This window comes from Artemia franciscana, chromosome 2 (genome assembly GCF_032884065.1).
Source record: "Artemia franciscana chromosome 2, ASM3288406v1, whole genome shotgun sequence".
NCBI classification, from domain to species: domain Eukaryota; kingdom Metazoa; phylum Arthropoda; class Branchiopoda; order Anostraca; family Artemiidae; genus Artemia; species Artemia franciscana.
The window spans coordinates 23,497,483-23,513,510 of record NC_088864.1 but is presented as its reverse complement, the minus strand read 5'-3'; the positions used below and the strand labels follow the sequence as shown (position 1 = coordinate 23,513,510).

At 36.9% G+C, this 16,028-nt stretch overlaps 1 protein-coding gene across 3 annotated transcripts in view; it reads left to right on the top strand.

Annotated features, from left to right (window-relative positions):
• LOC136039003 (uncharacterized) overlaps window positions 1–16,028 on the top strand; it is a 122,995-nt gene that overhangs the window by 6,903 nt on the left and 100,064 nt on the right. For all 3 annotated transcript variants that reach the window (XM_065722528.1, XM_065722525.1, XM_065722527.1), the window contains exon 3: window positions 2,975–3,095. In XM_065722528.1, the coding sequence (XP_065578600.1) occupies window positions 2,975–3,095 (121 nt within the window). The remainder of the gene's footprint in view (window positions 1–2,974; window positions 3,096–16,028) is intronic.

Below are 16,028 nucleotides of genomic sequence, written 5' to 3'. Positions count from 1 at the left end.
TATTTCCTAGTTAAAAAGACTCTCGGGATGCTTCAGCTTATGAAAACGTAGAAAACAACGGTACCCTGTGTTGCAACATCCCATGGAAAACTTTGAATATTTTCAAATGTATTCTAATGTTAAAATAATTATCCAACATTATAGTTTTTGAACAGAAAGACTAAAAAAAAACTTTGGAATTATTTATGCAATTAAATTATAATTAAAAAATATCAAATCGCAAAAGAACAGAAATAAATTCTAAAAAGAAACAACAAAAATATAAGAGAAGTAATTTGCGATTCTCCAGCCTAAATTGAACAGAAATAATAAGGAAAATAAAGATCGCTCAGAGCCATTGATTTCTCACAGGTCATCAAATCGGCGTTTCGTTGGCTGGTTCTTTTTACAAGAACAAGTGCCAGGCCTTTGACCCGACTTTGTGACAGCTAGAATGAAACTCCAGGCTCTATATGGCCATGCAGAACATCAACACACTGAGTTACGACAGATCAGAAGATATAAAGCCATAGTCAACCTTCAAATGAGCAGAAACTAATATGCATGAATAAATAGAGCCTAAAATCAACAGCAGCTAAAATGAATAGCTAATTCAAACTAAAATACACCAGATATTACTAAAAATGAATGAATCTAGTTCAAAATGGACATAAAATGTTCGAAAAATCAGGTGAAACTAAAAACAATAATAAGTTAAACTCTAGGCAAGCACTCTAGGGATGAACTCTTGGCGGAATAATCATAAATTACGCTTGTTTGCCTTGCAATTTCATACGACTTGTTGGTCAACCTATATTTAATTTTTTTTTTTTTGTTAGCGTAAGTGTCTAAGCTTGTGCATTGGGTCACTCGCCTGAAACTCTATGCAGGTGGGCCTCTTATTAGGCTCTGGACGCTTGTTGGCTTGCGAGTTCTGGCGATTTGTCGGTCAACCATTATTTAATTAATTTTTTGTTAGCGCAGCAGTCTGAGCTCATGAACTGGGTGCTAAAGCTGGTCTAACTTTCTAGGCGGGTGAGCCCTATTAGGCTTTGGACTGAACACTTGTTTGCTTGCGATTTCAGGTGAATTAATGATTATTTGTCAATTCTAAAACTTGACCAACCTGCCTGATACTCTAGGTAGGTGGGCATCTCCAAAAACTAACACGCAATTATTTGTCCAATAAGTGAGTCATAATTACTCCCGTCGTTCACTCGTGCCCTTTACCCAAAGAATTAGAAAACTATAGGTCTCCCAGTTCTCCTGCGAGTCCAGGGGACTTGTAGGTCATGTGTCAATCCTAGAACATGGTAGTCCGCCTAAGACTCTAAGGGGGCAAGCCTATTAGGCTTAGGTCAGTTGTTTACCTTTGAGTCCAAGGAAATTTAGTCCCCCCTTTTACATACAAGTCATGTTGATATTGTCCTTTATGAGGCAACCCAAATATCTCCATCATCTGATTTTGGATGGATGGATGGATGATAGACTATCTATCAACAAGATGACATCATTTTTATACAATCCTGAAAAAGGCTTTTGCCTCTCACTCAGACTATCTGCTTTGGCTTTTTCTTAAATTAGTCATGCCTTGGTGGCAACTTGATTTTAATTAAGAGTGAGTTCATTGTATCCTCAAAATTCTTGAAGTCTGGAGTGTCGTTTGTGTTTCACTGAAATAGATATGCATTTTGTACTGTAAATTTTGTTTCACCACAATGTCTTTAGTAGTCGATAAAAACAACAAAACAAAATGATTTTATCTGTCAACAACAACAACAAAACAACAATAATTTGTTACAGGAGAGAGAAAAAGCGCAATCGCGCCGCCTAAGCAAAGAATGATGTTGGCACAATGTATTTTTATCTTTTGGTTTTAGCCCAGGGCGCTAAAAGGAGTTATCGTAGAAACTTCTAAAAGGGCTAGTTTGATTCGAAATTGAAGGTGCTAGTGCCCTTTTTAATAGTCGAATGTAATTGAAGGGCAAAATACCCCCCTCCCAAGACCAAAATTTACCCGAAAACATCCAATCAAAATTTTGAGATAGCCATTCTGTTAAAGGTAGTTTAAAAGTCCGAGAACTATGTCTTTTAAAATGACAAACCGCCACAACCTTAAAGGCAAGGGTTGTAAGTTACGTCTTGAGAGCATACAAGGTTTTTTATTGAAAGGGTGGACACATAAACTTCGGAGGGGTCTCAATTGACTGTTATTCGAAGTTCTAACTTCCTTTTTAAGATTCAAAGTGATCAGAGCGCAGATAGCTCCCATCCCCTCATACTTGGTGTTTTCTTGAAATACTGATAGAAATTTTGAGATAGTTATTTTGTTCAAAATAGTCCTAATATTATATAAAAAAGTTTTTGGGGTTGAAACAAACCCGAGAAGCCTGGGGGCAAGGGCTGTAAGTTATGCCCCCGGAATATTTGAGGTTTTTACGGAAAGGAAGGTTGTATAAACCATGGAGGAGGCTCATTCAGTTGAAAATTGGAAGTTCTTGTTCTCTTTTAAAAGTCAAAAGTGATGGAAGGCAACTAGCCTCCCCCTTCTGTCCTGATTATCCTTCTTTTCACCAAACGAATCTGATTAAAATTGTGAGATAGCGATTTTGTTCGAAATAATCCAAAGAACATATAACAATGCCTCTAGTATTGACACAACCCCCCAGTGCCCTGGGGATAGGGTTGTAAGTCATGCCTTGGGGGCATATAGGTTTTTAAATTTTGCTAGAAAATCACTAGAAATATTTTCAAATTTTCGGATTTATCGACTTCTCATATCTTTGAGCCTCCATGGTAACAGCTCACATCGCCCTTTTCTGAATGTCTTTGTTTTCATCCCTAGTGATGGCGTGTTGATGATATTTTATTTGAAATTGTTGTGAATTAAAAGTAGCCGATCCTCTGTTCTGTTTGTATCATTTGTTTCTAGTTGAGCTTTGTATTACAACGTATATGTTTTTCGACTCAAAACAAGTTTTTCTCCTTATTTTAGGAAGGCGTGTCTGGACCCTTCTTAAGTGGTATTGCTGTTGTTGCCGATCGGTCGTTGATTTTCAGGCAAGCCAATGGGAAAATGTCCAAGATAGTTGATCTAAGAAAAATAAAAAAAATGGGCAAGTTTTTCATTGATACTGTAAAACCTAAACTTGTCTAAATCGATGTCTGTCTTGTCTTTAACAGATTGTTTGTTTTATGTATTCTGTCTTTGTTTGTTAATTCATGGCATAAGTTTTGCTTGTAAATATTTTTTCTAGCCGAAATGGAGTCCTTTCCCTACTTTCGATAAATAGTAAACGTCAAGCTTTTCCAGCCTTACAAAAAAGAAAAATAGGCATCCTATCAACTTTAAGATTAAAGTTGAAACCTGTTTTTAACTAGTTGCCCAAGTTGATAAAAAACATCCAGCTGAATTTTGTTGGGGGAGGGGTCAACTTTTGAGGGAAATATAAATTTTCAGAATCAAAATTAAATGACATCTGCTCCTAGGGCTAGCTTCGGAGGCCTCTCAAAGACTTTATTTAAGCACTTTTTCAGATTCAGTATTGTTTTTCTTTTCGTTTCAAAATCAAAGAATTGTTCTTTCTTTTGTTCGTTTAAAATTAAAAATAATCTATTGACTTAGTTCAACCTTACCCCTCTAACAACATCTGAAAGTTTAAATTACATAAGACCGACCATTCTTGGGGGCTTAAATATGTGTTTTACTTACGCTCACGCCCATCTTTACTGCTACTACTTCTCACAACTTACTGCAGCACTAGGCCACTCGAGATAAATATAGCTACGGACGCTCCTCCTTCATCTCATAAGAGCGACAATTCTTCGGGGCTTCAATACGTATTTTACTTACGTTCATATCCCTCTTTATTGCTGCTACCACTAACAACTTACTGCAGCGCTAAGCCACCCGAGATAAATATCATTTCTTCATCTAACATCATTTCTTCATCTTCACATATACCTAGTCTTAGTGACTTGGTGTTATTGAAATTAATTTTTGAACCAATTCTTGGACCTTGAACTCTCAAAACCTCTAGAATTTCATTCATTTTGCTAGCACTTTCATCTAGGATGTTAAAGTCATCAACAAAATCTAAGTTTATGAGAATTTTACCTGCCCATTTAATTCCGCAATCTCCCACTGCTTTTACTGTGCTCTTTAGAAAAAAGCTTAGCATCATAATCAATATAAATGGGGATAGAATAGAACACAACCTTGCTTAACTCCTGATTTAATACAAAACCAGCTACTAGCCTCATTTCCTACCTTAACTGCAGCAAGTTATTCTCGTATTTTGCACTAATCACTTAAATGCTATTATAGCGTTTAGGCCTACCATACAAAAATTGGACCTTCGCTAAAGCTATTCAATCTTCTGAATCAAACACTTGCTCACAATCAATAGAATTGAGGACTAAAGGTGTTTGATGATTCAGGTACCTTTTCATTATTATTAAACTAAGAGTGAAAATATGGCCATAAAACGCTATCTACAGCATCTCCAAGTCTAAAAAGTATCATCATACTAAGTAATTTGGTTCTTACAGAAACCAGGCTAATGCCGCTATAATTACCGCACTCACTCTTATCGCCCTTTCATGAAGGAGTTTAATGGGTATTTTCCTAAGATCGCTAGGTACTTCTTCTTTTTCGAAAATCATACTCATAATCTTCAGTAGCTTATCTCTAACCTCACAACCCTTTGTTTTTTAATTATTTAAGCAGCGTCACTAATTTTTCCTCACAGCATGATCTTCCTTCACATCCAAAGTGTCACAAATTTTTTATTCTTTCTTATATCTTTTCTCATAACTACATCACGGTTTATTACATTCTCAAAATGCTCTACCTGTCTCTCTTTAACTCTTCGCTTCTTACTAATCGTGGCTCCATTTTCACCATTAATCGGGACAAATCCAAATTGACTCTTTGCTCTCACAGTTTATCATCACACAATTTTATTGTGTAACATAGCTTATTTTAAGTTAACCCCATCATTCTTATCCATTCTCGCTAGAGCATGTTAACATGCTAGTACAATATTTTACTATTATGCCCCTTGGCTGCATCTTCCAGGTCTTTGGCAATAACATCGATGACCTCCCCTTCAATCTTTCTTAATCAACATTTTAATGCTTTATCCACTTTCTTTACTTTCCTCTTATTTTCATATGATCTATCGCTCAAATAATTCTTGTACAGGCGCCTCCTCCTCTTTATTAAACATAAAGCATTTTCACTAATATTCCTAGCTGCATTTCTAACTTTTCTTTCCAAGACACCATCAGCGACTTCATAAGCTAATTTCCTAAAACAATTCTTGGAAAATCTCTCTCAAATTCTCATCCTCTAGTCTACTAACATCATAATTTCTCGGAAGGTATTTACCCTTTCTAATTTCGGCTTTAAATCAGTCCTAGACACCACTAGATGAGGAGCTTTACTTTTAACAGTAATTACAGCACTCTTATATATCCTAGTATCTTGTTTAAAGTCTTTGGTTTACAAAAACATAATCAATAAGATTAACTGTCTTACCATCATGTGAGTACGTCATGTACGTATGAGATATTTTATGACCAAATACTCTATTGGTTATAACTAGATTGTTAGACGTAATAAAATTGCAGCGGTTTTTAACTACTGCTGTTTTCTTTTCCTACACCAAATTTGCTTAGGCTAGGATTCCGTCTATCCCTATTTCTACCGACCAGGACGCTAAAATTCTTTGAAAATCATACCATGTTTCTACCTGGGACCCTGTGTATTTATAATATGAGAAATTATTATTCTTTTATCAATACCTTCCCAGCCTGAACAAGACTTAGCAGCTTCCTTATTTATCATTAGCCCTACTCCCTGCCTTTAAACCCCATCCTTCTTGCCTTTGTAAATAAATTCTTTATCACCTGATTTCATGTTTCATATTCCTGCGATATGAGTTTCTGAAACTCCTTATAATTCCAGTTCGAAGTGTCTGAATTCGTCAGTAAAAATTTTGATACGATAGTTGTTTTTTAACTTCGCAACATTCCAAGTTGCTTTCTTTCATGTTCTTTAAGTCATTGAAATTATTTTGGCCTGAGGAAAAGCAATGTTCCCAGAACCAGGGCATGACAGCGACCAACATATCTTCTCAAGTATACACAAAGGCAAATAAGCCGGCTTAAAACCGGACAGCAAAAAGTCTCTGGCACCACCAGTTGAATGGAGGTTTTGTGCAATCCTGGACCCATCTTTGTTACAACATGGTTTTGCACACTTGGCGATGCTCTTCTTTCAACAAGAGTCGAAGTCCTGCACGGACTATCTCAAGTCGATTACTTCCGATTCATTATATATTTATACCTCCAAATTTTATGCTACTACAGGGATGCAACCCATAATCGATAGCCTAGTTGGAAAGAAGTTTTTTCAGCCCTTAAAAAACAACCAAACCCAGATGGATTATTCATTCGTCAAAATCCAGTGCAAATGCTGGTCGTTTACTAGCCTATTATTTCCTTGAGGGGCGCTATTCCTCAAGGTCCCTCTGCAGCGCCGTTAGCAGTCGCAGTTTTGGTCAGGAAATCTCATAAAATGTCCTCCCTGATGCCGTTATGAGACTATGCATGCAGGGAATCCCTGTTGGGGATAAGGATGGAGAAAGGAACCAATGGTGGAGCGGAGACCTAAAACCTTCTCACAACACTGTATTACTCCAACGTTTTTATCGGAAGTTGTTAAACCCATACAAAGAACGATCTTTTAACGTCCCCCTATCATGCTACCCTTCCCCTCTTATATCCCTATCGTTCTCCGAACAAAGCTACGCCTCCTCTCCCTTCCTAAAAATTGGTGCATTCCCGAGACGGAATATTAGGACTTGAATAGCCTTACTAGCTATCACTCTCCACGAATCGGCGCCCAAGTCTCCCTCCTTCATCCTTACATCTTTTATCCCTCCCCCTAGATCTGTCTCCGTTTCTTTTCAGCCATTATTGAATAATTAAGGTTTTGCCTTGTATATGTAAAGCCCAAAAAAGATATAACTATTTACGATAAAAAGAGTCAATTTTGTCAAATTAAAAAAGAACTGAATAAGTAAAATCTGAGTAATTTGATATGTCTTTTGATAAGTATATCTTGTTTCGTCTCTAGAATCAGGGATTAAGTTAGATAAATACCAGCGGCTGGGGCTTATAACCATTCTTAGTCATCTTTTTTAATTTTCATTTCCTTTTGGCAAGAAATTATATTTCATTTTTTTTGTACATTTTAACATGAGACCCTTTTTTTGAGGTTTGGTTCAATTTTTTAAAGATTCTTTTAGTTTCTATTCTAGTATATTGTTTTCAATTATTTTAAAATAGTTTGATTTTGTTTTTGTTAGTTTTTAGTAATCAGTCATTTCTCATCTGTGATGGTCTTACTCGCGTTCTTTTTCTCGAATTACTCCCAAATTAGTCTCATCCGGCATATTTCTTGCAAAACCTCAGTATATTCTTCCTGGTGAGCTTTGAGCAGTCCAGCTCTTCCATCCTAAATTCATCTAAAAAAAAGTTCTTGCGATCATTTTTATCTGTGATTGACTTTTTTTTCATTCTAATTTAGGCTGGAGTTAGTCTTTGACTTTATTTATGTTCGTTTCAGGAATCTGAAACGAACACTTCAGACAATTTTATTAGAAAACTTTATACAATGAAACCCATACCATATTATGCACTCAACACTGTAGTTTAATTTGTCTGAATGTTCCGTTTGACCTGCAACTAGAGAAATACTGTTGGGATAGGTGACAATTTTGATAGCTGGAAAGAGTGAGCCATGGCCCATGCTAAACCAAAAACTCAAAAGTTTGTCCTAAAAAACAGTTTGGTGAGAAAATTGCCTTTTGAAGGTCTATCTTAGGATCGTTATTTTGTGTCATTTTGACCCTCTTTGGACAAAAGTTGATGATTCATGACACAAAATGGCAAATCACCTCTTTGCTATGGTACAATCTCTTTTGTTACTTAAGTATGGCTCTAGATATTATAAACTCCTTTCAAATGAACTCTCTCCCAAGACTCGATGAGCCCTGGTTTAAAACAATCACCTCTGCAAAAAAAAGAAAAAAAGGAGAAATAAATAATATCAAACAGTTTGTGGTAACAAACTGTAAGTAAGGAGCTACTCGGCTCAATAGTAACCGTAGCTCTAAAAAACCGAATTTTTATATCAGTAAAAACATCAAAAGAATTGGCTTATCATGCTGATTCCAAATATAAAAGATTCCTTTAGTTTAGTGTTATCCACCAAAAGCTAGGAGCCAGAGAAAATATGCCTGGTTCTCCTTAGACTGTGCCTGATGAAAAAGGGGGAAACCCCCGGAAAAGTCAAAATTCTTAATGAAAATCACACCATCAGATTCGGCGTATTATAGAACCCTACAGTAGAGGTTTAAAGAACCCATCTACAAAAATTTGGAATTTTTTATTTTTTGGCAAAAGAAAGATGCTAGTTTATTTGTTTGTTTTTTCCCCTAGGGATGATCGTATTGAACCAATAGTCCTATAATACAGGGTGAGGGCTCATACGAACGAAAATTAAAAGTTTTAGGGCCATTTTTAAGTGACTAAAAATTCAAGGGCAACTAGGCCCCTCCCACGTCTTTTTTATCACCAAATTCGTCCAATCAAAATTTTGAGATACTCATTTTGTTCAACACTGTTTAAAGGTCCAATAACTATGCCTTTGTGAATAACATGACACCCCAGAGACCCTGGGGAAAGCACAGACACTTTTTTGGGGGGAGTGGGGTAATGTTTTGCTGGATGTATTTTTCAGGAAGAATTTTTTGTGGGGAGAGAAGTTTCCGGGAAGGGGGGTGAACGTTGCAGGAGAAATTTTACACTGGGGGAATTTGTCCTTACAAAATTCTTTTTATTTGTCTTACTTTTTCTTTGCAGACTGAATTTTACATGTGGAGGTGTTAAAAGCGATTGTCCGAGGGAAGCTTCCAACGGGTTGGAATTGTCTAGAGTATCTTTTCGTGTAGGGGGAATTTTTCGTGGGAAAAATTCTCCATGTGGGAATTTTCCGCCGGAGCAACTTTCCACTGGGGGGGGGATTTTGGAGAAAAGTTTTTCACGGAGGGAATTTCTGGCATGATTTGAATAACAATCAGAAATTAATCTCCTTTTTCAAATGATAGTGTGCTAAGAAGAATTTTTGCTGGCGGAATCGTCTGCAAGAAATTTTCTGTGGATAATTTTCAGCGAGAATGGATTTATCCGGAGATAATTTTCCTGGCGGGGTGGGAGGGTATTTTACTTGGAGGAAATTTCCGTGGAGGGATTTTCCATGTGGGGAGGGATGTTTCCGTGGAGGAGGAGTCAGATTTCCGGCTCGATATAAAAGAGTTAAAAAATTAAATTAAAAAAAATTGTTTTCAACTGAAAGCAAGAAGCAATATTAAAACTTAAAACGAACAGAAATTTTTACATCAATGAGGGTGGTTGCCCACTCCTCAATTTCTCACTCTTTAAGCAAGCGTTTGACTTTTTGTCCCAATTCTTTAAGAATGACTCCTGATATACAAGGACCGTTTAATTAAGATAATAGCAAGCTTAAAAATAATAATAATAATAAAAACTTTAGCGTGAGGAGCAACGTCTTGAGGATGGGGCAACCCCCCAACCCCCTCATATAGGCAAGAATTTTTTGTCTAAGTTTTGATATTGCTCCTTACTTTCAGTTGTAATTTTCTTATTTGATAGTTTTAAAAGGCACCCTTCCTAGTAGTGTCAGTAGTTGTTTCTTTACTTACTTCCACATTATCAATGACTTAATGACCTTTGTGGCTACTGAAATAAGACAGTCAAAGTACGATGGGGTTCTAAAAAACTTCAGCGTGAATAGCGAGGCATTGAGGAGGGGGCAGTCCCCCTTATATATGTAGTAGTATCTGTTTGTGTCAAGTTTAAATGTTATTCCTTACTTTCAGTTGAAAAAAGTTTTCTTTTTTTTATTTAATCTGCTAAAGGTCCTGGCAAAAAAGGGATTTTCTTGTTGTTCAATATAGGATACTATAATTCTCTTTAATGACGTTTTCAACGATGGTGATTCTAATGGAACTGTTTTTGTTTCAATCCGACACTATTACTGAGGAGTTTCAGGCTTTTATTTAAAATTCCTATTTTTGTATACAAGCACACACACACACACACACACACACACACACACACACACACACACACACACACACACACACACACACACACACACACACACACACACACACACACACACACACACACACACACACACACACACACACACACACACACACACACACACACACACACACACACACACACACACACACACACACACACACACACACACACACACACACACACACACACACACACACACACACACACACACACACACACACACACACACACACACACACACACACACACACACACACACACACACACACACACACACACACACACACACACACACACACACACACACACACACACACACACACACACACACACACACACACACACACACACACACACACACACACACACACACACACACACACACACACACACACACACACACACACACACACACACACACACACACACACACACACACACACACACACACACACACACACACACACACACACACACACACACACACACACACACACACACACACACACACACACACACACACACACACACACACACACACACACACACACACACACACACACACACACACACACACACACACACACACACACACACACACACACACACACACACACACACACACACACACACACACACACACACACACACACACACACACACACACACACACACACACACACACACACACACACACACACACACACACACACACACACACACACACACACACACACACACACACACACACACACACACACACACACACACACACACACACACACACACACACACACACACACACACACACACACACACACACACACACACACACACACACACACACACACACACACACACACACACACACACACACACACACACACACACACACACACACACACACACACACACACACACACACACACACACACACACACACACACACACACACACACACACACACACACACACACACACACACACACACACACACACACACACACACACACACACACACACACACACACACACACACACACACACACACACACACACACACACACACACACACACACACACACACACACACACACACACACACACACACACACACACACACACACACACACACACACACACACACACACACACACACACACACACACACACACACACACACACACACACACACACACACACACACACACACACACACACACACACACTCACACCAGCCACAGCTGCAACCATGGTAGCACCCTCCTATGTCCGTGATCGGATTTTCTATCTGTTTTAACTGGCTAAGAATAAAAAACTACGGAAATAGTGTCCATCTAATTTGCAACGAGCCTTTTATGTTCATCAAGAAACCTGAGCCAAATCATACATTTGCCCAAGTTTTATATAAAAATAACTTCTAATCTATTGTCAAAGGTTTTCAGGGCATTGATATTTGGAATAACTGACCTTTGTCTCATACAAATTAAAAACAAATAAAGTTTTTCTTAAGAAAGTAAAGATCAACCAAGCTCAATTTTCAGTATAGGACTAGTTTATTTTTAGAATTTTACTGATATTTGAAAATACTACGAGACCGTTTGTTTTAGTTATTTCGTAAATTTTTCCTGCGTAATCTGCGATAGAATAAATTTTGTGCGTTTTAAGTCTCAATTTTTTCCTTACTTTCGTAAGAAAACCTTCGCTTTTTAAAATTAATTTTCAGTTTTCTTTTTAAGTTAAACTAAACTCTTTTGGTCTTTTTAGCAAAAGACCATAAAAAGATGTATTTGTTTAATTTAAATGAAATTTAAAAGTCAATATGATTTTTTTAAATACAACATTAAATATAGGTTTTACTTCCTATCTTCCTCAAGCTTTCCCCCAAGATGTGCAGCTTCCTCACGTTAAAAAAAATTGGGGGATGAGGGGAGGGGGTCTTTTGTCTATAGCATTTTCGAGAAAATTTGCATAAACACTCTAATTGCTTTCATGAACATGAAAATAAATAAAAGATATTTTTTCACTAGGTATTTTTAACGCGGCCTCTTAGGTTTTGCTTACCAATGAGACTAGGAAGGAGAGGGGTCTCCAAGAGGAAGGGCTTTAAGCCTCCGATGAAGGACTTCATTGCGTTTTTTTTGGAATTTTGACTGTCATTGGATAAAAATTCGTAGTGCAAAGTGGCAGAAAACACCACTTTACTGCGGTTCAACCTCCTTTTGGCTACTTAGAAATATCATAAAGCTAATGCACTGAGGCATTCATGTTACAATCAGCTGATGATGGCACTGGCACCAGACATTAGAACTATTTTTAAGGTGTGGGCTCAAAACCTATTGTTTAGGGCTCTTGGCCGGAAAACTCCGATTGGAAACCCCTATTGGCCGCAAAACCCCGCATTGAAACTTGCATCCACGGGCACCTTATCCCCCTTTGTGCAAAAATTAAGGTTTAGTATGACAAAATGGCAGATAGCATTATTTTGCTGTGGTTTATGAAGATGAAGGGGGGGGGACATCAACCTTGTTTTTAAGGTTTCAAACTATGAAGAATTTGTTGTTCTGTTATTAAAAAGATACTAAATAGTGCGCTTTTCTTTCCAACGGTTTCTTCCTCATCACTATATGACCCCTAGCTCGATTCGACCACATCTTGGGGGAAAAAGGTACATCAGTGCTTCTTATGCAAAGCGATTCTTCCTTGTTGTTAAAGGTGGGCTACAATTGTCCTGGAAAGAAATTTCTATCTTAGTGAATCCAACGGTACCCTTTTTTCAGCTCCATTTCCAGGGGATTTCAGGTGGTTTCTGAAAAATACATTTAAAGTTTTTTTCAGTCAGTATACATTCCAAAAGAAAGTGTTCAAAAGAAAGGAAATATTGATAAAAATTAGTTTCAAAATCAAACAAAACCTAACTTATTATAAAAATATGCCGATATTGAAATCCAGGTTTCTAGTACTTTGAGCAGTAGTGTAATTTTTGTGTTTTTAAGATAATAATGGATAAACTGTTTGTTTACTATAGATTTGACTCTATTTTTTTGCTGGAAGCACTGTTCGTCTTAAGCTTCATTTCAACATTCATAATACCTTCGGTTTGTTTTTAACTGGGCTGCTTTCAAAATTGTTTTTACAGTTTTATTGATTTTTTTTTGTTCTTAGTTTCAGTTCTCTCGTTTCTAAAAAATAATTGGTGTCCATTATTTAGTTGATGATTGTGTTTATAAATTGTATTGTTATTATTAATGGTCTTCAATAAGTTTTATGAATACTAGAAGTTTCTTCAATTAATAATAGTAACAAGAAAATGGTAGTCACTTGCGTCATGAGTAAACGTGCACTAGTAGTCACGGTAGGAGCTATCATGGTATGAGCAGTAGTAGCAGCCAGTGCAAAAACTAGCAACTATTACTCTTGATTAGGACTATTCTTAATAATTTCATTTAGTTTGTATTGATCAATATTCAATTATTTAGGACCTTAAATAATCCGATTTATTTCATAAATAATCCGTTAATGATCCAGGGCTGAAAGAGGTGACCAAGAGTACAATGTGTCTGCATATACGAAGTTTGAGCGCTTTGGCACTGAGGCCTAGCTTTTGGCTCTCTCTGACCATACGGAAAATTATTTCCTGATTTTGGTTTAAAAAAGGATTAGAATGTTATTTTTTTTTTAAGCAAATGCATCTATGTAGTATCCTTCCTCTGTTTTGAAACAAACATTTGATACAATCGGTTTACCTTGCCCGTGGGACGGCAAAATTTGCTGTCCCATGGGGTAAACTTTTTGGATAACTTGACTGTTTTGATTAATATGGTCGTCTTGAAGTCCTGATTCTACTCTATATGGAATCATGGGGATATGCTTGGCTATGCAGGGGGCTTAAAAAGTTCTTTTGTGCGTTTGGATCAGTTTTGTTACTTAATAAAAACACATTATATTTCAAAACTTTTGATCACACGAGTCCACCTACTGAAATAAAATCATGCGTTGTATGTGATGAAACTAGAAAAATTAACAATCTATAAGAGGCACGTAGCTCTTTACTAAATCCGTACTGTCACACAGATTAAGAATTTTAAAATATTTGCCACTACCTTCAATTAATTTCTTTTCATTTTATGCTCAATGCATTGTTTCAAGTGTACCCAGTTGTGGACATTTATGAATGAATTAGGGAAAGAACATTAAAACATCTTAAATATTCTCCTGCCGTATTTTAAACCATCGTATTTTAAATCATCGTATTTTAAACGTTACAACTTAATACACAAATCAATTCTTATTACACGCTCCTTTGACAATCTAAATGCATATAATGTCTTTTGTTAGTTCAAATTTGCCATCGATATTCTCTCAAATTTTCAAACAGTTAATGGGAACGAACTGTAAATAAGGAGTGACCCGGCTCAATAGTAAACGAAACTCTAAAAACCGGAATTTAGATGCTAAAAGATACATCAAAAGAATTGGATTTTCATGCTGATTATAAATATATAAGTTTCATCAAATTTAGTCTTTGTCATCAGAAGTTACGAGCCTGAGAAACTTTGCCTTATTTTGGAAAATAGGAATAACACCCCCTAAAAGTCATGGAATCTTAACGAAAATGACACCATCGCATTCAGCGTATCAGAGAACCCTATAGCAAAAATTTCAAGCTCCTATCTACAAAAATGTGAAATTTTGTATTTTTTGCCAGAAGACAGATCATGGGCGCGTGTTTATTTGTTGTTTTTTTTTTCTAGGGGTCATCGTATCGACCAAGTGGTCCTAGAATGCCGCAAGAGGGCTCATTCTAACGGAAATGAAAAGTTCTAGTGCCCTGTTTAAATGACCAAAAAATTGGAGGGCACCTAAGCCCCCTCCAACGCTCACTTTTTTCCCAAAAGTCAACGGATTAAAATTTTGAGATAGTCGTTTTGTTCCACATAATTGAAAACCATAATTATGTCTTTGGGGATGACTTACTCCCCCACAGTCCCTGGGGGAGGGGCTGAAAGTTACAAACTTTGACCAGTGTTTACATACAGTAATGGTTATTGGGAAGCGTACAAACGTTTTCAGGGGGATTTTTTTTTTGGTTTGGGGGTGGGTTTGAGGGGAGGTGGCTATATGGGAGAATCTTTCCTTTGAGGAATATGTCATGGGGGAAGAGAAATTCAATGAAAAGGGCGCGGGATTTTCTAGCATTACTATAAAAAAAAAAATGAAAAAATAAACATGAAAAAGTTTATTCAATTGAAAGCAAGGAGAAGCATTAAAACTTAAAACGAACAGAGATTATTACGCATATGAGGGGTTCTAAAAATATTTTAGCATAAAGAGCGAGGTATTTAGGAGAAGATAAATACCTCGCTCTTTATGCTAAAGTATTTTTAGTAATTTAAACTATTTATTGTACGGCCTTTCTGATTCAGGGATTATTCTTCAAGAATTGGGACAAAACTTAAGATTTAGTGTAAAGAGCGAGGTATTAACGAGGGGACCAACTCCCTCATATACATAATAAAAATATAAGAATGTAAAAGTTTGTTACGTAAGTTAATTCTTAAGTTACGTACATTTTTTACTAATAAAAACTTCCGTTAAAAATTAAAAGTTCTAGTTGCCTTTTTGAGAAATCGAAAAATTGGAGGGCAACTAGGCCTCCTTCCCCACCCCTTATTTCTCAACGTCTGATCAGGAGCGGGAAGTTCCCATCATGTTTGAAATCTGCACGTGTTATTGTTCTGCACAAAGGAGGAGACCCTAAAGACCCATCTAATTATAGACCTATTTCAATCCTTTCCGCGTTTGAGAAAGTTATTGAACGGTGCATTTACAAGAGAGTAAATAAT